This window comes from Anomaloglossus baeobatrachus, chromosome 11 (genome assembly GCF_048569485.1).
Source record: "Anomaloglossus baeobatrachus isolate aAnoBae1 chromosome 11, aAnoBae1.hap1, whole genome shotgun sequence".
Taxonomy (NCBI): Eukaryota; Metazoa; Chordata; class Amphibia; order Anura; family Aromobatidae; genus Anomaloglossus; species Anomaloglossus baeobatrachus.
This window is the reverse complement of record NC_134363.1, coordinates 182,028,746-182,056,713: the sequence shown is the minus strand read 5'-3', so window position 1 is coordinate 182,056,713 and position 27,968 is coordinate 182,028,746. Positions and strand designations below refer to the sequence as shown.

At 55.0% G+C, this 27,968-nt stretch overlaps 1 protein-coding gene across 1 annotated transcript in view; it reads right to left on the bottom strand.

Annotated features, from left to right (window-relative positions):
- Nucleotides 1-9,965: 9,965 nt before the first annotated feature.
- Nucleotides 9,966-27,968, bottom strand: part of CLCN6 (chloride voltage-gated channel 6) — a 43,388-nt gene continuing 25,385 nt past the window's right edge. The window contains exons 8-23 of the mRNA XM_075328566.1: nt 25,218-25,285; nt 23,197-23,255; nt 22,976-23,108; nt 22,773-22,886; nt 21,951-22,117; nt 21,747-21,873; nt 20,513-20,642; nt 20,266-20,419; nt 20,032-20,191; nt 19,511-19,617; nt 17,971-18,157; nt 17,435-17,592; nt 16,936-17,092; nt 16,748-16,855; nt 15,969-16,094; nt 9,966-12,919 (exon numbers count right to left, since the gene is read on the bottom strand). Coding sequence (XP_075184681.1) covers nt 12,839-12,919; nt 15,969-16,094; nt 16,748-16,855; nt 16,936-17,092; nt 17,435-17,592; nt 17,971-18,157; nt 19,511-19,617; nt 20,032-20,191; nt 20,266-20,419; nt 20,513-20,642; nt 21,747-21,873; nt 21,951-22,117; nt 22,773-22,886; nt 22,976-23,108; nt 23,197-23,255; nt 25,218-25,285 — 2,036 coding nt within the window. The 3' untranslated portion in view covers nt 9,966-12,838. The remainder of the gene's footprint in view (nt 12,920-15,968; nt 16,095-16,747; nt 16,856-16,935; nt 17,093-17,434; nt 17,593-17,970; nt 18,158-19,510; nt 19,618-20,031; nt 20,192-20,265; nt 20,420-20,512; nt 20,643-21,746; nt 21,874-21,950; nt 22,118-22,772; nt 22,887-22,975; nt 23,109-23,196; nt 23,256-25,217; nt 25,286-27,968) is intronic.

Here is a 27,968-nt window from a genome sequence, read left to right as displayed (position 1 = left end):
CCCTATTGTATATATTGTAGTTTCTAGTGTGCTTTAGGCGATTAAATTATATAAATTAATCTTGGGCTGTTCTGTTATCTCGATCTTGAATCCACCGTCTGTGTGTCTCGGCTAATAGTTACCGTAAATCGGTTGGTGGCAGCGAGTTGTGCCAAGGATTATTGTGGGGAGGCCAGTGAGATCGGGAAGATATTATATATTCCGCTCCGCGGTAGGTCGGAGGGAATATATACCCTACTCTCACCGGGGACCCTTCAATAATCGGCATAAGTAGTATAGCGGCCTCCTTGCTTATTGTCGGGCAATTCCATAATTGGCCTGACTATAAGAGGGGCGCTAGAGAGCGCGTCACGTGCTCTGTCTGTCGGTCGGGAGGTATAAAGAGAGGGTTGACTCCTGCTTGTTACCCCCCGATTGTGACGTACTGGTAGCCAGCGCGGGGGATTTCTGAGTGACCCCCACCGGTGGTTTGTGACATATTGGTGGGCATAGCGGTGGGATCGAGATAATAGTGTGTGTGAGTGTGAGACCCATACTCCCAGACACTAAAGACTGCCTGCAGCAGCTGAGGCTGCTGGGGTCTTCAGACCTAGCTCAACACTAGAGTGTCAGAGTGCAGAATACTGTAAGGTGTGTGGAGGCATCAGGTGTCAGTTCTGTGTCAGTGACCAAAGTCTGCAACAATGGCTGATAGCACCAGGAGCAAAGCCAAAGGAATGGCCGATGCTCAGGCCAGAGACGTATGAGGAGGTTGTCCACGAGCCCTCCAGGAGCTCGACGCCAGAAAAACCGTTTCTGCCGAGGACATTGCACAACCGAGGGCACTGCTGGACAAGATGAGGAGGAGCTCGCCCAAGGTTCCTCAACGAGCCAGATGCCAGCCCTCCGCTCTGCAATGGACAGTGAAGCACCAGGCTCCGCAGCGGGCCGCCAGATCAACCACGTGCCATTCCACCGAGCCTGGGAGGCTCGGATAGCCTTCTTCAAATGGCTATGGCCCTTCTCCAGCTGTGGAGACCGGGATACCTACGAGATACTCATGGCAGAGCGCAGGCAGAGCGGCAGGCAGCGCGTGAAGAGCGCCAGGCAGAGGCTGTGACTACCAGCTGCAGCTAGCTCAGCTCCGGCCCTCATCAGCCACACGTGACCGTTCAAGACACCAACTTCCAAAGGTCCGTGTTGAGGACTTCCCAGTGCTGGAGAAGGATGGAGACTTGGACTCTTTCTTGACTGCTTTTGAGCGGACTTGCTTGCAGCACCATCTGAACAAGGACCAGTGGGCCAAATACCTGACCCCCCGTTTAAGGGGTAAGGCCTGGATATCCTTGGGGACTTGCCTGCTGAGGCAGATCAGGGCTACGACACCATCAAGCGGGCCCTGATCCAACAGTACAACCTCACCCCGGAGTCCTACCGCAAGAAGTTCCGGAGCCTACAGAAGGGACCAAAGGACTCCTGGGCTGACCACCGGCGGGCACTTGCCCGAGCTGCCGACCACTGGACCCAAGGCCTGCAGCTTTCCACCGGACCGGAGATCCTGGACTTGTTCATCACGGAGCAAGCTCTTGTGGAACTGCCCTGAGGATCTCCGCCAGTTCATCCGAGACCAGAAGCCAAAGGGATCCACGGCTACAGCTGCCTGGCAGATGACTACACCAACAATCGAGCTCCTGAGAGCCAGGAGAGCAGCCACCAGCAGCACCTGGGAGAGGGGGGGTAAGATGAACTCTGCGACTGCCCCACCTGCCCCTAGGACTGCAGGGGGTGTCCCCCTGCAACTCCCCTCTCCAGGCCCGTGGCAGAACCAAGACGGTGCCACCAGTGCAACCTACCTGGACACTTCAAGGCCATGTGCCCTCAGCGTCCCAAGGCCCCGGCTCCGTCCCCGTCCCAAGGGCCGCGCCAAGGTGTATTGTGTGGGTGGGGGTGGTGGTAGGTCCCCTGGACAGCTTCCAACCTGTCACCGTCGGCCAGTCTGTGACCATAGGACTGCGAGACAGCGCCTCGGAGGTGACTCTGGTGCGGCCTGAGATGGTGTCCCCCCAAGACTTGATCCCTGGAAAAACCCTCGCTGTCTCCGGGATTGGAGGCATTGACCCGGCGCTGCCTGTTGCTGACATTTATGTGGACTGGGGCGCAGGGCGAGGGGTGAGGGAGGTGGGGGTAACTGATCGGATCCTGCAAACGTGCTACTTGGGGACAGATTTGGGGCAAATAACCTCCCCAGTTTGGCCCCGCCCCAAAGGCTGAACCTTCAGCCAGTACTGACATGACTCCTGACAATGTTAATGTGTTATCTATGAATGATGTAAGGGAGGAGGAGGAGTGAACTCCGATATTTCTGCTTGCACAGACACCCTAGACAAACACGCAGCTGCAGCTGTGACAGGAGGGGAGGGGGTCAGAGACAGGTGTGACGAATGCCTCTACAAGTAAACCAGCCTGTGAGCTGGATCTGTTGCCCTCTGCAGGGATAAGCAGAGAGCAGGGTGCTGCAGGGGAGAGGACCAGTGTGTGGGGTGGGGGCTACCACAGCAAATGTGGGTCCCCAGAGATTCTCACAGCGGGGTTCTGTTGCTGCAGAGGGGGAACAGGCAGGTGAGATTGGGGCCGGATCCAGGAGCGGAAGTGCTCCCAAGGTAAGATCTCGGTGCAGGGTTCCCCCACAACCGGGGTGTCAGGAAGCCAGGTAGGTCTGCCTGAACCGTGCGACTTGGTCAGGAACGGGAGGAGGAGCAGGCACGACCCACACGGTCGCAGCGGCTGTGGCCGCTGTCACCCGCAGTGGGAGTGCTGGAAGCCAAGGGGCCTCCCGGAGGTCCGATAGCTCTTCCCCTTCTGACCAAGTGGCAGCCGAGTCAGGTGGAGGCCAGGACACAGGTCCCGGGGGTACTGACCGAAGATGTGACAGTCTCGTCGATTCTGGCCACATCTGCGTCAGGGGTTTCAGGCAGCGTTAGAAGCTGACGACAGCCTGAAAGCTCTAAAGGAGCAGGCGGCACAGCCTCCCTCGGACTCGGACCCGGAGCGAGTGGTCTGGGACCAAGGACGGCTGTACCGGGCCACGGTCCAGCAGGGTTCACCGGAGGCGTGGCCCAGGGACCGACAGTTGGTGGTACCCTATCCGTTCCGGACGGAGTTGTTGCGGATCGCACATGAGATTCCGGTGGCCGGACACCTAGGGATCGCTAAGACCAAGGCCAGGTTAAACCAGCATTTCTACTGGCCAAAAATGGGGGCCGATGTGGCTGCCTACTGCCGTTCGTGTGAAACCTGTCAGAGAGTGGGGAAGGCGGGGCCATGCCCCAAAGCCCCACTGGTATCTCTGCCAATCATCGATGAGCCTTTCAGGAGGGTGGCTGTGGATCTGGTCGGACCCGCTGGCCATCCCCAGCAGCTCCGGGAAACGCTTCATACTGACGGTAGTGGACTATGCCACCCGGTACCCAGAAGCAGTGGCCTTGTCGTCCATTCGGGCTGACAAGGTGGCCACCGCATTGCTGGAGATTTTCTCCCGAGTGGGTTTTCCCCAGGAAATGCTCACCGACCGGGGGACCCAATTCATGTCCCAGCTGATGGAGACCCTCTGTAAGCAAGTCCAGGTGCGACATCTGGTGGCCAGCCCGTACCATCCACAGACTAATGGCCTGTGCGAGCGGTTCAATGGCACCTTGAAGCAGATGCTTAAGATGTTGGTCGACTCCCATGGGCGTGACTGGGAGCGGTATCTCCCACACCTGTTATTTGCTTACCGGGAGGTTCCACAGGCCTCAACAGGATTCTCACCGTTTGAGCTCCTGTACGGGCGACGTGTGCGGGGCCCCCTGGCTCTGGTGAAAGAGGCTTGGGAAGGGGATTTGGCCACCCCTGGAGTGTCGGTTATCGAGTATGTCATGCGCTTCCGGGACAAAATGCAGGCCTTGACGCAACTGGTACACGACAATATGGCTCAAGCCCAGGCCGATCAGAAGCGTTGGTACGACCAGAACGCTTGTGAGAGGACCTACCAAGTGGGTCAAAAGGTGTGGGTACTGGTCCCCGTACCACAGGACAAGCTTCAGGCAGCCTGGGAAGGCCCATACCTCGTGTACCAGCAGCTCAACCCTGTAACGTACCTGGTCACCCTGGACCCTGCCCGTGGAAGGCGGAGGCCCTTCCATGTGAACATGATGAAGGCACATCATGAGCGGGAGGCATGTGCGCTCCCCGTGTGCAACCTGCCCGAGGAGGGAGAAGCGGAAACCCTCTTGGATATGCTAGCCCAGGTTAGGGCAGGCGGATCCATTGAGGATGTGGAGGTTGGCCACCAGCTCTTGGAGGACCAACGGTCCCAGCTGTGGGCCACGGACTGACTTGGCTGTCCATCACGTGGACACTGGGGATCATCCCCCGATCCGGCGTTCAGCATATCGGGTCTCCCTGGAAGTGCAGCAACACATGCGCCAGGAGATTGACGAGATGCTGAAGCTGGGGGTGATCCAGGCATCCAACAGCGCTTGGGCCTCGCCTGTAGTCCTCGTCCCTAAGAAGGACCGAACCACTCGGTTCTGCGTGGACTACAGGGGGCTCAATGCTGTCACGGTCGCCGATGCGTACCCAATGCCACGCATCGATGACCTGCTCGATCAGTTGGCCGGGGCTCAGTACCTGACCATCATGGATCTGAGCCGGGGATATTGGCAGATCCCCCTGACTCCCAAGGCCAGGGAACGCTCTGCCTTTATTACCCCATTTGGACTGTACGAGTCCACGGTGATGCCATTCGGGATGAGGAATGCCCCTGCCACTTTCCAGCGGATGGTCAACACCCTGCTCAAGGGACTTGAAGGGTACGCGGCCGCGTACCTGGATGACATTGCCGTCTTCAGTCCCACCTGGGAGGACCACCTAGAGCATCTAGCACAGGTGCTCAGGCGGATCCACCGGGCAGGTTTGACCATCAAGCCGGGAAAGTGTCAGCTGGCCATGAGCGAGGTCCAGTACCTCGGTCACCGGGTAGGTGGGGGGAACGCTGAAGCCCGAGCCTGAGAAAGTGGAGGCCATCGCATCCTGGCCCACCCCCAGGACCAAGAAGCAGGTGATGTCCTTCTTGGGGACCGCTGGGTACTATAGGAGGTTTGTTCCATGCTATAGTAGCCTAGCAAAGCCCTTGACGGACCTCACCAAGAAGAAGCTGCCCTCTGCAGTCGATTGGACAGTGGACTGCGAGACAGCCTTCCGGGCCCTAAAGGACGCCCTGTCCAGCCCGCCCGTGCTACAGGCAGCCGACTTCACGCGGCCGTTTGTAGTACAGACCGACGCCAGTGACTTCGGCCTCGGTGCGGTGCTCAGCCAGGTGGACTCTGCGAGCCAAGAGCACCCGGTCTTGTACCTGAGCAGGAAGCTGTTACCAAGGGAAGTTGCCTATTCCACGATGGAGAAGGAGTGCCTGGCCATAGTGTGGGCCCTGCAGCGTCTGCAACCCTATCTATACGGGCGCCACTTCATCGTGGAGACGGACCACAATCCCCTCAGCTGGTTGCACACCGTCTCTGGGACGAATGGGCGATTGTTGCGATGGAGCCTTGCGCTCCAGCAATACAACTTCACCATTCGCCACAAAAGGGGCCGTGACCACGGTAACGCAGACGGGCTGTCCCGACAAGGAGAGGTCGCGGACGGGCGCACGGGGGAACACCGGAGTGTGCTGCCCCCTAGCGCCCTCAAAAGGGGGGAGGTGTGAGGTAAATCCGGAGAGATGACGATAAATCATGATATTCAAGTATGTCAGGAAGCCCTCTCCTGGTGTCAACCCCCCTTTCCCCCACACAACTGGTTTAGCAACAAACTCCATGGCCATGTCCTGTGATATGGAAATTAGGTGGCTTTGGGACAATGGACACAGGATGACTCCCTGCTGTCACCCTGTAGTAGGAGCTGCTAGCTAGTTAGCAAGGCTATGGAAATAGCCAGACAGAACGACTCCAGTAAAAAATGGTTCATATCTCGCAAGCCATATCTCCGATAAATATGGCAACCATAACAATGGTGTCTCCGCATGTGGACGATGCTGGCACACCCTTTTTATGGAAGTAGGACATTGGGAAACACACCAAACGTGATATCAGCCATATGGGAACTCGTAGACAGGTCATGAGTCCCCTCGTTCTGCAGCTAAATTCATAACTGTCACAATGAGAGCATTGGCGTCCGTCTACGACGCTCCCAGGCACAGTTATGGCCAAAATCCCCTTTTCTGGATAATTCTGATCCATGCAGGGGGAGTGGCAGTGCTTCCCTGTGAGGTCACTAAGGTAGGAGGAGACCTGGATCTGCCCAGGTTGATAACCCTACTTCGGCCATTTTCCAGTGTTCTTCTGCTCGGGGGCCTGGTTGGGACAGACCTGTGAGAGAGTTCCTGGAAACCTGGTCTACAGCGCCCCCCTGTGGCCAGACGCACAAGGTAACTGATTGAATTGCATACCTGTTGTAACCCATGCTTTGATTGTAACTGTACTCTGACATATGTATATTCTGTAGATTCCCTATTGTATATATTGTAGTTTCTAGTGTGCTTTAGGCGATTAAATTATATAATTAATCTTGGGCTGTTCTGTTATCTCGATCTTGAATCCCACGTCTGTGTGTTCGGCTAATAGTTACCGTAAATCGGTTGGTGGCAGCGAGTTGTGCCAAGGATTATTGTGGGGAGGCCAGTGAGATCCGGGAAGATATTATATATTCCGCCCGCGGAGGTCGGGGGAATATATACCCTACTCTCACCGGGGACCCTTCAATAATCGGCATAAGTAGTATAGCGGCCTCCTTGCTTATTGTCGGGCAATTCCATAATTGGCCTGACTATAAGAGGGGCGCTAGAGAGCGCGTCACGTGCTCTGTCTGTCGGTCGGGAGGTATAAAGGAGGGTTGACTCCTGCTTGTTACCCCCCGATTGTGACGTACTGGTAGCCAGCGCGGGGGATTTCTGAGTGACCCCCCCGGTGGTTTGTGACATATCACAATCCCCTCAGCTGGTTGCACACTGTCTCTGGGACGAATGGGCGATTGTTGCGATGGAGCCTTACGCTCCAGCAATACAACTTCACCATTCGACACAAAAGGGGCCGTGACCACGGTAACGCAGACGGGCTGTCCCGACAAGGAGAGGTCGCGGACGGGCGCACGGGGGAACACCGGAGTGTGCTGCCCCCTAGCGCCCTCAAAAGGGGGGAGGTGTGAGGTAAATCCGGAGATATGACGATAAATCATGACATTCAAGTCATGTCAGGAAGCCCTCTCCTGGTGTCACCCCCCCCCCCCTTCCCTTCACACAACTGGTTTAGCAACAAATCCATGGCCATGTCCTGTGATATGGAAATTAGGTGGCTTGAGGACAATGGACACAGGATGACTCCCTGCCGTCACCCTGTAGTAGGAGCTGCTAGCTAGTTAGCAAGGCTATGGAAATAGCCAGACAGAACGACTCCAGTAAAAAATGGTTCATATCTCGCAAGCCATATTTCCGATAAATATGGCAACCATAAAAATGGTGTCTCCGCATGTGGACGATGCCGGCACCCCCTTTTTATGGGAGCAGGACATTGGGAAATGCCCCAGGCGTGATATCAGCCAATGGGGAACTGGCAGACAGGCCATGAGTCCCCTCGTTCTGTAGCTAAATTCATAACTGTCACAATGAGAGCATTGGCGTCCGCCTACGACGCTCCCAGGCAAAGTTATGGCCAATATCCCCTTGGCTGGATAATTCTGATCCATGCAGGGGGAGTGGCAGTGCTTCCCTGTGAGGTCACTAAGGTAGGAGGGGACCTGGATCTGCCCAGGTTGATAACCCTACTTCGGCCATTTTCCAGCGTTCTTCTGCTCGGGGGCCTGGTTGGGAAAGACCTGTGAGAGAGTTCCTGGAAACCTGGTCTACAGCGCCCCCCTGTGGCCAGACGCAACAAGGTAACTGCTGGAACTGTGTGTGCCTGTTTGTAACCCATGCTTTGATTGTAACTGTACTCTGACATAACTGTATATTCTGTAGATTCCCTATTGTATATATTGTAGTTTCTAGTGTGCTTTAGGCGATTAAATTATATAATTAATCCTGGGCTGTTCTGTTATCTCGATCTTGAATCCCACGTCTGTGTGTTCGGCTAATAGTTACCGTGAAGCGGTTGGTGGCAGCGAGTTGTGCCAAGGATTATTGTGGGGAGGCCAGTGAGATTCGGGGAGATTTTATATATTCCGCCCGCGGAGGTCGGGGGAATATATACCTTACTCTCACCGGGGACCCTTCAATAATCGGCATAAGTAGTATAGCGGCCTCCTTGCTTATTGTCGGGCAATTCCATAATTGGCCTGACTATAAGAGGGGCGCTAGAGAGCGCGTCACGTGCTCTGTCTGTCGGTCGGGAGGTATAAAGGAGGGGTGACCCCCACTTGTTACCCCCCGATTGTGACGTACTGGTAGCCAGCGCGGGGGATTTCTGAGTGACCCCCCCGGTGGTTTGTGACAGGGACATATTGCTAGTAACACAGATAAAGTGAAGATACATTTACGTGGATTTTTTTTTTATTTTGGGGACTTACTCTTTAAGGATGATCCCTACTTATCGCCACCGTGCACACATCACAACTTAACTATTTAAAACATGCAAAAATTCTATTATTTATTTTTATATGTTTTTGGTCACCAGGGGGTCACGTCAGTCACACGAGGGTTAACACCCGGGCCCCATTCACCTTGTAATTGTCTTATATGGAATAAAGATCATTTTTTACTACCTTGATGTTGTCGGCTTTGCGCTGTGGTCATTACCTCTGCACCCGAGTCCTGATGTAGTGTTGGTTTGCGGCTGTGGTCATTACCTCTGCACCCGGGTCCTGATGTAGTGTCGGTTTGCGGCTGTGATCATTACCTCTGCACCCGGGTCCTGATGTAGTGTCGGTTTGCGGCTGTGGTCATTACCTCTGCACCCGGGTCCTGATGTAGTGTCAATTTGCGGCTGTGATCATTACCTCTGCACCCGGGTCCTGATGTAGTGTCGGCTCTGCGGCTGTGGTCATTACCTCTGCACCTGGGTCCTGATGTAGTGTCGGTTTGCGGCTGTGATCATTACCTCTGCACCTGGGTCCTGATGTAGTGTCTGTTTGCGGCTGTGGTCATTACCTCTGCACCCGGGTCCTGATGTAGTGTCGGTTTGCGGCTGTGGTCATTACCTCTGCACCCGGGTCCTGATGTAGTGTCGGTTTGCGGCTGTGATCATTACCTCTGCACCCGGGTCCTGATGTAGTGTCGGATTGCGGCTGTGATCATTACCTCTGCACCCGGGTCCTGATGTAGTGTCAGTTTGCGGCTGTGGTCATTACCTCTGCACCCGGGTCCTGATGTAGTGTCGGATTGCGGCTGTGATCATTACCTCTGCACCCGGGTCCTGATGTAGTGTCGGATTGCGGCTGTGATCATTACCTCTGCACCCGGGTCCTGATGTAGTGTCAGTTTGCGGCTGTGGTCATTACCTCTGCACCCGGGTCCTGATGTAGTGTCGGATTGCGGCTGTGATCATTACCTCTGCACCCGGGTCCTGATGTAGTGTCGGTTTGCGGCTGTGATCATTACCTCTGCACCTGGGTCCTGATGTAGTGTCGGTTTGCGGCTGTGATCATTACCTCTGCACCCGGGTCCTGATGTAGTGTCAGTTTACGGCTGTGATCATTACCTCTGCACCCGGGTCCTGATGTAGTGTCGGCTGTGCGGCTGTGGTCATTACCTCTGCACTATCTTAAGCTACAAATCCCCACTTCCCACCAAACCATCATGTGCTGCTTTCGCTGTGAATGGAGAAGAAAACTCGAGAATAAGCACAAGTAGTTCCTGGAGGGTTTATTAGGATCTGTTACATTTCTGGTGTTTGGAGAGAAGCGTTAGTCGCACAGCGGCGCCCGATCCACGACACATGAAGCAGATCCCGAGATGGAGACGTTTTTTATCTTTTAATTGAGATGGAGACTGAAAAACGGCAAATTAAATTAAATTAAATACAAAAATAAAGTTCTACAAGACGAAACGATCAAATGATGAGAAGACGAACAACGAGGAGTGCAAACGAGTAATTAGTGGTCCGTTACTATCACTACATGGTTACACGAGAGAGAACCGCAACGGCTGGACGGGCTGAAGCCGCAAGATCGGGGGTCACCGGTGGAATACTGGATCACTTATCCACAGGGTCGGGGGGAGAAATGTAGGATCACCGGGACCCCCACCGGGCCGGAAATAACCTGTATGACCGGAGTCATGGGATAACCTCTCCCGTAGAGTGACTCCTGTTCCAGTCATGCAGTGACTGTGAGGGACCCCCTCCCACGCGGGTGACTGTGAGGGGACCCCCCTCCCATGCGGGTGACTGTGAGGGGACCCCCAACTCACGCGGGTGACTGTGAGGGACCCCAACCCACGCGGGTGACTGTGAGGGACCCCCTCCCACACAGGTGACTGTGGGGGACCCCCTACCCAACGGGTGACCTAATACCCTACATTGTTGGGTTCGGTTGGTGCCCGAGTGATGATCTATCAGGATAGACTTTCCAGTCGCTGACACATCGGGGTTAATATTTCTCCGGCACCAGCTGCAGCACAAAAACAAATTACCTTGTTAAAAAAAAACAAAAACAAGCCCCTTTTCATTAGCAGCACGGAGAACACTGCGGCCGCACATATCAGGATGACGGATTCCTGTGACATTTTAGGAAAAATAAATGTTCTGCCATTGTAAAAGGAAAAGTATAACGCTGGTTCAAAATGTAACATCCATCACTGGCACCGGCCGCGGCCTGAAGAGCGCAGTTCCGGTCCCCGGAAGAAATAAGCACAGACATTATAGGGAACGTCGCCCCAAAACGTTTACTTACTTGTGGCCTCCGGCCGTGTGAGGACCCCGATAACCGGCTCAGCTTATATCTAACTATACTCTGTGCCCCGGACAAAATTCATGCACAGAAAAGCAGCAGAGGAGTCTGGGGAATGTGCGGAGGTCAGAAGCCAGGAATGGGTTAAAGGGTGTCATAAGTGCCATAAATGAAGGTAAATAGCAGGACCCCAAAGGGATGGGAACGTCTGGAGCCTCTGAAGGCAATGGCCGCAGGAATGCATCATTTACAGGGGACGGAAAACGGCCTGGAGGAAGCAGGAGACACAGGAGGCTGGAGACACCGGCCGGGCGGGAGGACAAAGGCCGGCCGGGCGGGAGGAAGGAGAGGCCGGTGGATGGGGACACCGGAGGAAGGAGAGGCCGGGCAGGCGGGAGGAAGGAGAGGCCGGGCGGGCGGGAGAAAGGAGAGGCCGGGCGGGCGGGAGAAAGGAGAGGCCGGGCGGGCGGGAGAAAGGAGAGGCCGGGCGGGCGGGAGAAAGGAGAGGCCGGGCGGGCGGGAGAAAGGAGAGGCCGGGCGGGCGGGAGGAGAGGCCGGGCGGAAGGAGAGGCCGGGCGGGCGGGAGAAAGGAGAGGCCGGGCAGGCGGGAGAAAGGAGAGGCCGGGCGGGCGGGCGGAAGGAGAGGCCGGGCGGGCGGGAGGAAGGAGAGGCCGGGCGGGCGGGAGGAAGGAGAGGCCGGGCGGGCGGGAGGAAGGAGAGGCCGGGCGGGCGGGAGAAAGGAGAGGCCGGCCGGGCGGGAGAAAGGAGAGGCCGGGCGGGCGGGAGAAAGGAGAGGCCGGGCGGGCGGGAGGAGAGGCCGGGCGGAAGGAGAGGCCGGGCGTGCGGGAGGAAAGAGAGGCCGGGCGGGCGGGAGGAAGGAGAGGCCGGGCGGGCGGGAGGAAGGAGAGGCCGGGCGGGCGGGAGAAAGGAGAGGCCGGCCGGGCGGGAGAAAGGAGAGGCCGGGCGGGTGGGAGGAGAGGCCGGGCGGAAGGAGAGGCCGGGCGGGCGGGCGGAAGGAGAGGCCGGGCGGGCGGGCGGAAGGAGAGGCCGGGCGGAAGGAGAGGCCGGGCGGGCGGGCGGAAGGAGAGGCCGGGCGGGCGGGCGGGCGGAAGGAGAGGCCGGGCGGGCGGGAGGAAGGAGAGGCCAGGCGGGCGGGAGGAAGGAGAGGCCGGGCGGGCGGGAGGAAGGAGAGGCCGGGCGGGCGGGAGGAAGGAGAGGCCGGGCGGGCGGGAGGAAGGAGAGGCCGGGCGGGCGGGAGGAAGGAGAGGCCGGGCGGGCGGGAGGAAGGAGAGGCCGGCCGGCGGGAGGACGGAGACGCCGGTTGGGCGGGAGGACGGAGACGCCGGGCGTCACCTGATATATGAATGGCTGCTGCTGTGCAATAAGCCAAGAGATCCCAGGATGACAATGTGCAGGGACAGCATGGAAATCATGTGCACAGGCAAAAATGGACATGGACTTCCCCTTTAAGAACGTCTGGCTATACAATATGTAGGATGCCCCATCACAAAATCTACATCCGGATGTAAACCTAGAGCTGCAGATCCATGCACGAGACTCGTTCAGGCTTCTCCGGACTCATCAGCTCCGGCCGGTGCAAAACTACAACTCCCAGAATGCCGCAGGCTAAGCGCTGTAGTTTTGCAGTTTGCAGACCCAAGAATACAGACAGCTGCAAACATGGCCCCCCGACAGGCCGGCGGCTGCTGGAGGGTGCACGGGACAGTCAGAGGTTGGCGCGCCCCTTTAAGGCCAGAGCAGATTGTCCTGTGTCACGGTCCTTATAGAAGGAGGTCACTGAAGGCGCAGGGTAAGGAGGGCTGGAGCGAGGACAAGACCCTCTTCATTATGGCCGCAGTCACACGGGGCGTCTTTGGAAAGCTCGGCCGCCCGGACCTGGGGGCCCAGATACTTGACGAGTTCCTAGGTCAGGCAGGGCGGGGCATCAGGAGGTCATGTAGTGCTGCCTCAGCCGGGATTGCAGGGATTCATGGGTTAAATTATGCCTCGTGATTACTCCGACTATCTGTGGAGGGAAACGGCACCACAAATCGATTATGCAGGAAACCGCAATATAGTAAAGCGTCTGCTGCCACCTGCTGCTCACAATCAGGCACTGCAGCATTCAGAGAACGTGCGCCGGAGCAACACCGGCAATGCAAGCGCACCAATCACAGGCGTCCTCTAGTTTATGGCTTCTCATTGCTCAGTTACTCAGAGGATCAGGCACCAGATCTTACAATATGAGCTTGCATTAGTTCTCACACCTGAAGAGGCAGGTGCACTTACTTTGAAAAATCAGTCAGTCAGAATACCTGTAGAAACTTTGTGGACGTTTCCCTTCATTCTATTAAAGTTTGCTCCTGATAAGCTCATAAAATGTCCATTTTAATGGTCAGGATCATGCGGCCATTCATAGTAAGTACACCAGCCTCATGAGGTCTAAGAGCAAGGAAAGGGGTTTTCCAGTTTCACGAAAGTAGCGTTCCCAGGCGGGTTTTTTTTCTTTTAACACTACGTGCTTTACTCACCCTTCCCAGGTCCTACGCAGTCACTACTGCTGTTACCAGTGCAGGTGTCAAACTGACAGCGCTGCAGCCAATCAATGACCTTAGGCGTTCAGAGCGGCTCATGCAGTCTACACAGGTAGAGTAATAGAGCTCAGTTATTGGCTGCAGCGCTGGAGACATGACGTCAGCGCTGCAGATAATCATCGACACTGGGAGCAATATCAGACACAGAGATGGACCAGGGGAGGGCGAGTAAGGGAGAGATTGCTTTTTTCCTTTTTTTTTCCCCTTTACAACAAACTGCACGTGGAGATACAATTTTCATGAAAAAGGAAATCCTCAGTAATAATGTACTCAGTTTTGAAAAGTGAAATCTGGTGACAGATCCATATTAAAATGATCTCTGTCGTCTGTCAGTGAATGAAAACGGTCGTTAACATTCAGAGTATGACATTGTGTCCTGAGCAGGTCGCATATACAGTGTGTCCACCCATATCCTGTCCACCGTCACCCGGTGCGATGTATACAGGATATGGGGGGACACACTGTATACAGGTTCGGTGTATACAGGATATGGGGGGACACACTGTATATAGGTGCGGTGTGTACAGGACATGGGTGGACACACTGTATATAGGTGCGGTGTATACAGGATATGGGTGGACACACTGTATATAGGTGCGGTGTATACAGGATATGGGTGGACACACTGTATATAGGTGCGGTGTATACAGGATATGGGTGGACACACTGTATATAGGTGCGGTGTATACAGGATATGGGTGGACACGCTGTATATAGGTGCGGTGTATACAGGATATGGGTGGACACGCTGTATATAGGTGCGGTGTATACAGGATATGGGTGGACACGCTGTATATAGGTGCGGTGTATACAGGATATGGGTGGACACACTGTATATAGGTGCGGTGTATACAGGATATGGGTGGACACACTGTATATAGGTGCGGTGTATACAGGATATGGGTGGACACACTGTATATAGGTGCGGTGTATACAGGATATGGGGGGACACACTGTATATAGGTGCGGTGTATACAGGATATGGGTGGACACACTGTATATAGGTGCGGTGTATACAGGATATGGGGGGACACACTGTATATAGGTGCGGTGTATACAGGATATGGGTGGACACACTGTATATAGGTGCGGTGTATACAGGATATGGGTGGACACACTGTATATAGGTGCGGTGTATACAGGATATGGGGGGACACACTGTATATAGGTGCGGTGTATACAGGATATGGGGGGACACACTGTATATAGGTGCGGTGTATACAGGATATGGGTGGACACACTGTATATAGGTGCGGTGTATACAGGATATGGGTGGACACACTGTATATAGGTGCGGTGTATACAGGATATGGGGGGACACACAGTATATAGGTGCGGTATATACAGGATATGGGGGGACACACAGTATATAGGTGTGGTGTATACAGGATATGGGTGGACACACTGTATATAGGTGCGGTGTATACAGGATATGGTGGACACACTGTATATAGGTACGGTGTATACAGGATATGGGTGGACACACTGTATATAGGTGCGGTGTATACAGGATATGGGTGGACACACTGTATATAGGTGCGGTGTATACAGGATATGGGTGGACATGCTGTATATAGGTGCGGTGTATACAGGATATGGGTGGACACACTGTATATAGGTGCGGTGTATACAGGATATGGGTGGACACGCTGTATATAGGTGCGGTGTATACAGGATATGGGTGGACACACTGTATATAGGTGCAGTGTATACAGGATAGGGGTGGACACACTGTATATAGGTGCGGTGTATACAGGATATGGGTGGACACACTGTATATAGGTGCGGTGTATACAGGATATGGGTGGACACACTGTATATAGGTGCGGTGTATACAGGATATGGGTGGACACACTGTATAGAGGTGCGGTGTATACAGGATATGGGTGGACACACTGTATATGGGTGCAGTGTATACAGGATATGGGTGGACACACTGTATATAGGTGCGGTGTATACAGGATATGGGTGGACACACTGTATAGAGGTGCGGTGTATACAGGATATGGGGGGACACACTGTATATGGGTGCAGTGTATACAGGATATGGGTGGACACACTGTATATAGGTGCGGTGTATACAGGATATGGGTGGACACACTGTATATAGGTGCGGTGTATACAGGATATGGGTGGACACACTGTATATAGGGGCCCCTATGTTAGCAGGACAGGTAGCCTCTATGTTGGGGTCTTCCTGTGCAGTCTGTGTGACGCTGCGCAGCAGAACCGTCCACGATTTGCCACTACTTCTCCCCAAGTCCCTGAGAGCCTTTGCTTCACTTGGACTTGCAGTAAACCCGTGTGTGGTCTTAATGAGCAGATGTCAGCTCTGTGGCCGACGTCCGCCTTGTACAGGAAAGCCCAGCCTTACAGTGCGTGACCCCCCCCCCCCAATCGGTCAGACTCGACACCTGTAACCATCAGTTTGAGACTGTCCATCATATTACCATGCAAAGTTACAGCCCCGTGATCACTTACCTCGCCCACCGCATTCACCACAGGCAGGTGCCGCAGGCCCATGGTTCTGAACAGGTTAAACACCTGGGAGGCGTGTGTGTTCGGTGACACCGTGAACGGCGATGGGTTCATGTAGGGGGTGACGTCCTGCGACACAAGGAAAAGAAGTCACAAAGGAGACATTCTGCCATTATTTCCTGTGCCCAGTGGCCCGCAAAGAGAACGCTGCGCCCCCGTCTAACAGTGAGATGTTTCCACGCGTGGCTCGATGCCACCTTGTAGCATACGGCTGGGCAGGACACCCTTAGGCTGGAGTCACACTTGCGAGTGACTCATGTATAATTCGCGTGAGTCTCGCATCGCATCGCATCACCCGGCACGGCCACGCACTCTCCTGACAGGGGCTTGTCGGCTGCATGTATTTCTATGCAGCTGAGATTCTCTTGTCCAGAGAGTGCGTGGCCGTGCCGGGTGATGCGATGCCAGACTCGTGCATATTATACGCAAGTCACTCGCAAGTGTGACTCCAGCCTTACAGATGACTCGGATGGACCCAGACGTGACATAACCGGCATATTATACTCAACTACCACCCTGCAACAAGAGCTGTGGATGGGAAACCGGTAACATGTCTTTCTTTCCTAACCACATGGCTGCTGGCGGATAAATCTATGTACTAAGGAGCCTATAGGTCTTACCATACTAATTACCCAACCCGCACCTAGGTCCCTTCTAGAGGAATTTGGGGGCCCATTTACTAAAGCAAAGAAAACAAAAGATGAACTCCGCCGGTGTCTTACCACAATCATCCGTGGATTGAGGAGCGTCAGGTTCACGTCGTGGATGTCGGGGTAACGGGGATAATCCTCCGACATCTCGGCGTGGGAGAGGCGCGGCTGGCTGGTGCTCTGAAACAGGAAGGGTCCATCAAAAATAGCAACCCAACATGGAGGGTCACTGGCGTCCGCACAGGAGCGACAGGACTTACAGACTGCGTCTCGGAGTAACAGACTCCCCTGACTAATAACGTGACCAGCTGTGAGCGTAGGATCAGGCCGTGGAACGTCAGGGGCCGGAAGCGCTCCTCCATGGTCCACTCCTCGCTAGGGGACTGGTCGGGGTACAGGTTGGGATACGGGGTGTACCTGGAGACACAGTAACGCCATCAGTTATTGTAGATATGGGACCTCACGTCTTCATGAGTCTTCCTGAAGAAGACCATCCTCTGACGCTGCGCATTCATTAGCATGTTACCATGCACACAGGGGCGTGCTTACATGCTAAGGGGGCCTACTAGCAAAGAAACTAATGCCCTTGTGACTAGTTGCTGGCCTCATTAGCTAGTTTATTAACTTCCTCATTGGAAGTTGGGTGACCACCATGAATGGCTTATAGCACGACATCCCCCCCTACTGCCCGCAGGCAGGACAGGATGACCACAGCCACACTACGCACCACGAGGGAGGCGTCACGCCACGTTTCCTTACTTCCGCTCTAACATCTGCTGCAGCATGTCCTCTTTCTCGACCGGTTCCTCCGCAGCCAGCTGCTCGTCACACATGTTCCTCAGCTCGCTGGACGGGTAGGATTTCATGGACTGACTCCTCTTCCTCTGCTCGCCTGCCCGGGTCAGGATACTGGACTTCTGGACAAAGAGACAACAGCCTGGATTATCGCAACAGTCATCTTCCGGTCAGTCTAAAAGGGTTGGCTATAACGTTTTTTTATTGATGGCCTTAGTCTTCGGATAGGCCATCAATGTCTGATCGGTGTGGGCCAGCGGTTACTGCCGGTGACCCGAAGATCTCAGATGCCCGTCCAAACTGTGGTGGCCACGGCCGAGTCCATCAGATCAGCCCTGTGCAGACCCAGCCTAGCTGAAAACATTGTACCTGTGAGCGGCAGTCAGCAATTGAGGTTTTCAGTCACTGCCAGCAAGCAGAGATTGGTGAAACATGAGAAATTCAGTACCCGGTATAACAGAGCCACATGTGACCCATTCCAGGGTTCTCCACAGACGGACCTTATATTTGATGTTGTTACTGATCAGCTGATTTCCCTTCATAAACTCCTTTTCGTTTCCTCGGTTCTCGGTGACCACGGGGAAGGCGTGATGGGCGGTGGTGCGCAGAATGCTGACCAAGGACTGGATCCGAGTGTGGGGGTACACGTAGGTCAGATTGGGCTCCATGATGTCGCAGGCCCGCAATCTACGGTCACAGAAAATGTTACCAAAAACTTTAAAATGAGCCGACACCTCCGCAGCAGGAAAGGGGTTAAAGGGAACGTGTCAGGTGCAATGTTCACCCGGAACCACGAGCAGTTCTGGGTGCATAGTGCTAATCCCTGCCTATAGTACCATAGAAAAAAACAATCTTTAGAAAAATTATTTCCAAGATCCTATATATGCTAGTGAGGTCAGGGACTAGTCACAAGGGCGTTAGTTTCCTTGGCTAGTTGGCCCCCTTAGCATGGAAGCACGCCCCTGTATACACTAGCATAGATAAAGAGATCTATAGAAAAAGTATTTCTAAAGATCCCATATGATATGCTAATGAGGTCAGGGACTAGTCACAAGGGTGTTAGTTTCCTTGGCTAGTCGGCCCCCTTAGCATGGAAGCACGCCTCTGTAGGGATGGTAACATGCTAATGAATGTGCAGCGTCAGAGGATGGTCGTGCTCACCTCTCTGCTGCCATCGCGTCCGACTACTGGATTTCAGCTCAGTGCACTTGATCCCCGGACTTCCGGCTTCATAGTGTGCATTGCCGAAAGTCTGGGGATCATGCACACTGAGCCGAAGTCCAGCGTCGGCCGCGGTGGAAGCAGAGAGGTGAGCGCGACCATCCTCTGACGCTGCACATTCATTAGCATGTTACCATGCACACAGGGGCGTGCTTACAAATGCTAAGGGGGCCGACTAGCCAAGGGAACTAATGCCCTTGTGACTAGTCCCTGACCTCATTAGCATATCATATGGGATCTTTAGAAACACTATTTCTGTAGATCCCTTTATCTATGGTAGTTTATACAGGGGGGTACTAACATGCTAAGGGGGCCGACTAGCCAAGGGAACTAACGCCCTTGTGACTAGTCCCTGACCTCATTAGCATACCATATGGGATCTTTAGAAATACTTTTTCTATAGATCCCTTTATCTATGGTAGTTTATACAGGGGGTACTAACATGCTAAGGGGGCCGACTAGCCAAGGGAACTAACGCCCTTGTGACTAGTCCCTGACCTCATTAGCATACCATATGGGATCTTTAGAAATACTTTTTCTATAGATCCCTTTATCTATGGTAGTTTATACAGGGGGTACTAACATGCTAAGGGGGCCGACTAGCCAAGGGAACTAACGCCCTTGTGACTAGTCCCTGACCTCATTAGCACATTATAAAAGCATCTATAGATCTCTTTATCTATGCTAGTGTATACGGGACGGTTAGGCAGGGATTACTAATATACACCCAGACCTGCTCGTGGTTCTGGTGCATATTGGACCTGACAGGTTCCCTTTAACATTAAAGGACTACAACTCCTATTATAATAGGCCCGTTACTTGTCCATCTCCTCCTCCGTCTCCCACTCCAGCAGGGGGACTCCTCTCAGCGCCACGTGGATATCGTAGATGCCTTTGTTGAAGAAATCCCCCGTCCACTTGGCGACCTAAATGGAGGAAATAAAATAAATCCTCAGGACGGAGTCTGGCTATAGACATGAAATGACAGAGGTTGTGACCGCAGGTTGTCATGTCAAATCATTGACAAGAGTTATAAAAACATGGCTGCTTTCTTCAAAAACAGCGCCACTCCGGTCCACAGGTTGTGTCTGGTACTGCAGCTCAGTCCCCACTCACGTCAATAGAGCGGACCTGCAGGACCAGACACAACCTGAGAACGGGTGGTGCCATTTTTCGGAAGAAAGTGTAATCTTGTCCAGTCCCTTTAAGTTGTTTTAAAGCCCACGTCACATCAAAAGCTGCAAATTGTTACAGCAGTAAAATTACAAATGCAGCTTTGGATGTGACTAGAGTATCGGACACAATGTGAATTATGACCCCGCGTCTTTGATCCACCTCACCATCAGGGTGATCATGATCGGTAATCCGTAGGAGATCTCATTGGTGGATTCAATAAGGATGACCGTGAGGCTGATGGTCATCCGTACCACACCGCCCAGGAAGGCGGCCGCTCCGATCAGGGCAAACGTTCCGGAGTAGATGTGGGTCAGTCCCAGGTAACTAGGACAGAAGTACAGACGGTTAGCACCCGAGGCCGGGGGACAAGGCGAGCCCCCCGCTGCTGTATATTCTACCTTTTCAGGAGGTTAGCAACCAAGCGACCGAAGGCCGCGCCGCAGAGCAAGGAAGGGACAAAGAGCCCGCTGGGAACAGACAGCCCGTAGGTCCAGCAGGACAGGAGGAAGTACATACAGCAGAAGAAAGACAGAGTGACGGGGCTGAAAGTGCCTGGAACACAAGAGACGGACACGAGCCGCCGTCACACCACTATACACGGCCCACGCGCCAACGTGCCGCAGCACCGGCGCTCCACAGACTCACCGTCCTGGTGGAAGAGCTGCAAGATGGCCGACTCCTGCGGGTTGAAGAACAGCGTGGCCATGTCGTTGTAGGTGTTGTTAGGACAGAAGAAGGTTTTGATGCTGGAATTGACTTCATCAGAAGAGGACACCTAAAACGGAGAAATCGGGGGGGGGGGGGGGGGAATTAGAGCCAGCGACCAGTAGAATTCTGAACACAGCTCTGGGTGCGAGCGGGAAAATCATCGGCTTATCCACGACCCTACGGATGGCACTCGGCTGTCCTCGTCATAGACCATATGTGACCGCAGCTCCGATAAAACAGGGGACAAGGGACCCCCATTTGTGTGATTAGTGGTGGTCCAGGTATTTATTACATTAGAAGAACGTAAAAAATAAGAAGGAAAACTGGAGTAACGGGACGATTTCTGTGAAGTAGCGAGATATCGGGTGGGGGGAGCGAGGGTCATCTGTGCTGAAAGGTCATGGAAGTAAGAGACCACGACTGAGATAGTAGATGGAGAGGGACCTAGTCAGGCCACCACCGAGATATCGAGGGGTCTGAGATAAGACACCTTAGAACCCACCACCGAGATACCGAGGGGGTCTGAACTAAGACACCTTAGAGGCCACCACCGAGATACCGAGGGGGTCTGAACTAAGACACCTTAGAGGCCACCACCGAGATATCGAGGGGTCTGAGCTAAGACACCTTAGAACCCACCACCGAGATATCGAGGGGGTCTGAACTAAGACACCTTAGAGGCCACCACCGAGATACCGAGGGGGTCTGAGCTAAGACACCTTAGAACCCACCACCGAGATATCGAGGGGGTCTGAGCCAAGACACCTTAGAGGCCACCACTGAGATATCGAGGGGGTCCGAGCTAAGGCACCTTAGAGGCCATCACCGAGATACCGAGGGGGTCCAAGCTAAGACACCTTAATAGCCACCACCAAGATACCAGGGGGGCCGGGCTAAGACAACTTAGAGGCCACCACCGATATACCGAGGGGTCCGAGATAAGACACCCGAGGGGCCTGAATCAAGATATCTGTGTTGGGTGGCTGGTTAGGAAGGCAAGAGACCCCAAGATACCTGGTAAGAGGGGTCAGAAAGGCCAATATGGAGATACCTGGGGACCTACACGTAGATATCTGGAAGCCTATGTGCTGGATGGGAGGAAAGACCGAGAATAACATGGAGAAGAATGACGAGAGCCTCCATACTGCCCACATCGAGGATGACACAGTACCTGCACTGCGATGCTGCTGTTATTCCAGTCAGTAGGGGGAGACAGTGAGCGACATTCTCCCAGAACCATCGATGACACAAAGACAATGACGGTGGTGACTAAAGAGACCAAGAGGCTCTCACAGACTCTGGAAGAGAAGGAGCAGGGTCAGGACGCCATATACAGGGGTATGTGCCGGACTCTGGCCCCGCGCCGCACCCTTACCTGATAAGCTTCGGCTTGGGGTGCACGTTCTTCATCCGGTATTTTCCCAGTCTTTTATTCAAGCAGTTAAATGTGGCTCCAAGAAGCCCCCCGACCACCCCCATAATAATGAAGAAGGCCAAATCCACCACCGTCCACAGGTGACACTTCTTATCAGAGTCCGAGCACTAAGAAACAAGACACACATCACAATTATAAGAAACGTCCGGAGGATTCAGGGGATTCCTACAGGGGAGCGCTGCTCTGGAGAACCAAGAGAACGGCACTGCTAGGAGAAGTGACTGCACCCGCAGAACAGTGAGCGCAGCTCTGGAGTATAATACAGGAGGAAACTCAGGATCAGTAATGTAATGTATGTACACAGTGACTGCACCAGCAGAATAGTGAGCGCAGCTCTGGAGTATAATACAGGAGGAAACTCAGGATCAGTAATGTAATGTATGTACACAGTGACTGCACCAGCAGAATAGTGAGCGCAGCTCTGGAGTATAATACAGGAGGAAACTCAGGATCAGTAATGTAATGTATGTACACAGTGACTGCACCAGCAGAATAGTGAGTGCAGCTCTGGAGTATAATACAGGAGGTAACTCAGGATCAGTAATGTAATGTATGTACACAGTGACTGCACCAACAGAATAGTGAGCGCAGCTCTGGAGTATAATACAGGATTTAACTCAGGATCAGTAATGTAATGTATGTACACAGTGACTGCACCAACAGAATAGTGAGTGCAGCTCTGGAGGATAATGGAAATAAATGCTTTGCATAATAATCTGTGTTAAGTGCTTACAGATAAGGATGCTACTAGCTGATACACACCTTAAATTCCCCAAAATTCAGCAGTCCTGGAACCTGGAACGATCCCCAGCTTGAAAACAGAATCCCAGATCGGAAGAAATTCAATGTAAAAGTGGCGGACATGGAGCAGAAGAGCTGCCGAGAATGGAGACCGGATAATCAGATCCTCATGGACACAAGACAAAGACTCCATCCATTCCCCATACAGGACACGTAATACTCACCACTTTCCACGTCAGTCCCTGATTCCAGAAGCTCGACCCTTCCTCCAAACTAAACAGGGTCCCCCCGATGGGAGCCCCAAAAGCAGCAGCCACCCCCGCAGCAGCTCCGGCGGACACAAAGTCCCTCTTGTCCCTGAAGACAGAGCCAAGGACATGAGCAATCAGCAGCTTCCAGGTGGGCACATGAGAATATCAGGGGGGGGGGCAGCGTGCACACTCACCTGTCACTGCGGAAATAAGGGAAGTCAAAGCGGATCTTCTGCAGGGAGATGCTCTGGAACTGAAGAGGAAACACGGAGGGGTCAGAAACATTAAGGAGGGTCTCCGCTGCCGCTCAGTATGGAGGAGAATGTGAGCAGCACCAATGACGCCACATCTACACCTGTCTGCCGAGAGTGAGCGGCCCCGGTGGACCCAGCATCTACACCTGCCTGCCGGGAGTGAGCGGCCCCGGAGGACCCCGCATCTACACCTGCCTGCCGGGAGTGAGCGGCCCCGGTGGACCCCGCATCTACACCTGCCTGCCGGGAGTGAGCGGCCCCGGTGGACCCCGCATCTACACCTGCCTGCCGGGAGTGAGCGGCCCCGGTGGACCCCGCATCTACACCTGCCTGCCGGGAGTGAGCGGCCCCGGTGGACCCCGCATCTACACCTGCCTGCCGGGAGTGAGCGGCCCCGGTGGACCCCGCATCTACACCTGCCTGCCGGGAGTGAGCGGCCCCGGTGGACCCCGCATCTACACCTGCCTGCCGGGAGTGAGCGGCCCCGGTGGACCCCGCATCTACACCTGTCTGCCGAGAGTGAGCGGCCCCGGTGGACCCCGCATCTACACCTGCCTGCCGGGAGTGAGCGGCCCCGGAGGACCCCGCATCTACACCTGCCTGCCGGGAGTGAGCGGCCCCGGTGGACCCCGCATCTACACCTGCCTGCCGGGAGTGAGCGGCCCCGGTGGACCCCGCATCTACACCTGCCTGCCGGGAGTGAGCGGCCCCGGTGGACCCCGCATCTACACCTGTCTGCCGAGAGTGAGCGGCCCCGGTGGACCCCGCATCTACACCTGCCTGCCGGGAGTGAGCGGCCCCGGAGGACCCCGCATCTACACCTGCCTGCCGGGAGTGAGCGGCCCCGGTGGACCCCGCATCTACACCTGCCTGCCGGGAGTGAGCGGCCCCGGTGGACCCCCGCATCTACACATGCCTGCCGGGAGTGAGCGGCCCCGGTGGACCCCGCATCTACACGTGCCTGCCGGGAGTGAGCGGCCCCAGAGGACCCCGCATCTACACCTGCCTGCCGGGAGTGAGCGGCCCCGGAGGACCCCGCATCTACACATGCCTGCCGGGAGTGAGCGGCCCAGGAGGACCCCGCATCTACACCTGCCTGCCGGGAGTGAGCGGCCCCGGAGGACCCCACATCTACACCTGCCTGCCGAGAGTGAGCGGCCCTGGAGGACCCCGCATCTACACCTGTCTGCCGGGAGTGAGCGGCCCTGGAGGACCCCGCATCTACACCTGTCTGCCGAGAGTGAGCGGCCCTGGAGGACCCCACATCTACACCTGTCTGCCAGGAGTGAGCGGCCCCGGAAGACCCCACATCTACACCTGTCTGCCGGGAGTGAGCGGCCCCGGAAGACCCCACATCTACACCTGTCTGCCGGGAGTGAGCGGCCCCGGAAGACCCCACATCTACACCTGTCTGCCGGGAGTGAGCGGCCCCAGAGGACCCCGCATCTACACCTGTCTGCCGGGAGTGAGCGGCCCCGGAGGACCCCACGTCTACACCTGTCTGCCGGGAGTGAGCGGCCCCGGAGGACCCCACATCTACACCTGTCTGCCGGGAGTGAGCGGCCCCGGAAGACCCCACATATACACCTGTCTGCCGGGAGTGAGCGGCCCCAGAGTACCCCGCATCTACACCTGCCTGCTGGGAGTGAGTGGCCCCAGAGTACCCCGCATCTACACCTGCCTGCCGGGAGTGAGCAGCCCTGGAGGACCCCGCATCTACACCTGCCTGCCGGGAGTGAGCGGCCCCGGAGGACCCCGCATCTACACCTGCTTGCCGAGAGTGAGCGGCCCTGGAGGACCCCGCATCTACACCTGTCTGCCGGGAGTGAGCGGCCCTGGAGGACCCCTTTAAATATGTGATCAAGATCACCTTTGGCTTCATTACAAGATGAAAGAAAATAAACACCATCATTGCATTGTCTGGTGGCATTGGCATAAAAGCAATATCCCGAGGGTCTCACCTGAGGCAGCCCTGCCCCCACAACGGCCCCACTGTGAATCATTGGTCCTTCCTTTCCTACGAAAAGTCCTGTAAAGACAAAACGTCATGGACTGTTATACAGAAGTAGCAACGCAGAACCTGGAGCAATGTGTATACGGGAGCATATAACAAGTCCATCAACAGCGACATTTACACAGTATAGAAAGCCCACCTGACCCAGAGGAGGGGAAAAAAAACATTTAATGAGGTTGTCTTGGTCACCAGTATAATGGGTGGTGGTCCGACCCCCAGCAGACCCACCGGGGAGCAGACTGCAGCACAGCATTACACAGTGCACATACCCAGGACTCCACAGCTCCGCACTCTGCATAGTGGCCAGTCTCAGGTACTGCAGCACCAGCATTACACAGCGCACATACCCAGGACTCCACAGCTCCGCACACTGCATAGTGGCCAGTCTCAGGTACTGCAGCACCAGCATTACACAATGCACATACCCAGGACTCCACAGCTCCGCACACTGCATAGTGGCCAGTCTCAGGTACTGCAGCACAGCATTACACAGTGCACATACCCAGGACTCCACAGCTCCGCACACTGCATAGTGGCCAGTCTCAGGTACTGCAGCACCAGCATTACACAATGCACATACCCAGGACTCCACAGCTCCGCACACTGCATAGTGGCCAGTCTCAGGTACTGCAGCACAGCATTACACAGTGCACATACCCAGGACTCCACAGCTCCGCACTCTGCATAGTGGCCAGTCTCAGGTACTGCAGCACAGCATTACACAGTGCACATACCCAGGACTCCACAGCTCCGCACACTGCATAGTGGCCAGTCTCAGGTACTGCAGCACCAGCATTACACAATGCACATACCCAGGACTCCACAGCTCCGCACACTGCATAGTGGCCAGTCTCAGGTACTGCAGCACCAGCATTACACAATGCACATACCCAGGACTCCACAGCTCCGCACACTGCATAGTGGCCAGTCTCAGGTACTGCAGCACCAGCATTACACAGTGCACATACCCAGGACTCCACAGCTCCGCACACTGCATAGTGGCCAGTCTCAGGTACTGCAGCACAGCATTACACAGTGCACATACCCAGGACTCCACAGCTCCGCACACTGCATAGTGGCCAGTCTCAGGTACTGCAGCACCAGCATTACACAGTGCACATACCCAGGACTCCACAGCTCCGCACACTGCATAGTGGCCAGTCTCAGGTACTGCAGCACCAGCATTACACAATGCACATACCCAGAACTCCACAGCTCCGCACACTGCATAGTGTCCAGTCTCAGGTACTGCAGCACCAGCATTACACAGCACACATACCCAGGACTCCACAGCTCCGCACACTGCATAGTGGCCAGTCTCGGGTACTGCAGCACCAGCATTACACAGTGCACATACCCAGGACTCCACAGCTCCGCACACTGCATAGTGGCCAGTCTCAGGTACTGCAGCACCAGCATTACACAGTGCACATACCCAGGACTCCACAGCTCCGCACTCTGCATAGTGTCCAGTCTCGGGTACTGCAGCACCAGCATTACACAGTGCACATACCCAGGACTCCACAGCTCCGCACACTGCATAGTGGCCAGTCTCAGGTACTGCAGCACCAGCATTACATAGTGCACATACCCAGGACTCCACAGCTCCGCACTCTGCATAGTGTCCAGTCTCAGGTACTGCAGCACCAGCATTACACAATGCACATACCCAGGACTCCACAGCTCCGCACTCTGCATAGTGTCCAGTCTCAGGTACTGCAGCACCAGCATTACACAGTGCACATACCCAGGACTCCACAGCTCCGCACACTGCATAGTGGCCAGTCTCAGGTACTGCAGCACCAGCATTACACAGTGCACATACCCAGGACTCCACAGCTCCGCACACTGCATAGTGGCCAGTCTCAGGTACTGCAGCACCAGCATTACACAATGCACATACCCAGGACTCCACAGCTCCGCACACTGCATAGTGTCCAGTCTCAGGTACTGCAGCACCAGCATTACACAGTGCACATACCCAGGACTCCACAGCTCCGCACACTGCATAGTGGCCAGTCTCAGGTACTGCAGCACCAGCATTACACAGTGCACATACCCAGGACTCCACAGCTCCGCACACTGCATAGTGGCCAGTCTCAGGTACTGCAGCACCAGCATTACACAGTGCACATACCCAGGACTCCACAGCTCCGCACTCTGCATAGTGTCCAGTCTCAGGTACTGCAGCACCAGCATTACACAGTGCACATACCCAGGACTCCACAGCTCCGCACTCTGCATAGTGGCCAGTCTCAGGTACTGCAGCACCAGCATTACACAGTGCACATACCCAGGACTCCACAGCTCCGCACTCTGCATAGTGGCCAGTCTCAGGTACTGCAGCACTAGCATTACACAGCGCACATACCCAGGACTCCACAGCTCCACACACTGCATAGTGGCCAGTCTCAGGTACTGCAGCACCAGCATTACACAGTGCACATACCCAGGACTCCACAGCTCCGCACTCTGCATAGTGTCCAGTCTCAGGTACTGCAGCACCAGCATTACACAGTGCACATACCCAGGACTCCACAGCTCCGCACTCTGCATAGTGGCCAGTCTCAGGTACTGCAGCACCAGCATTACACAGTGCACATACCCAGGACTCCACAGCTCCGCACTCTGCATAGTGTCCAGTCTCAGGTACTGCAGCACCAGCATTACACAGTGCACATACCCAGGACTCCACAGC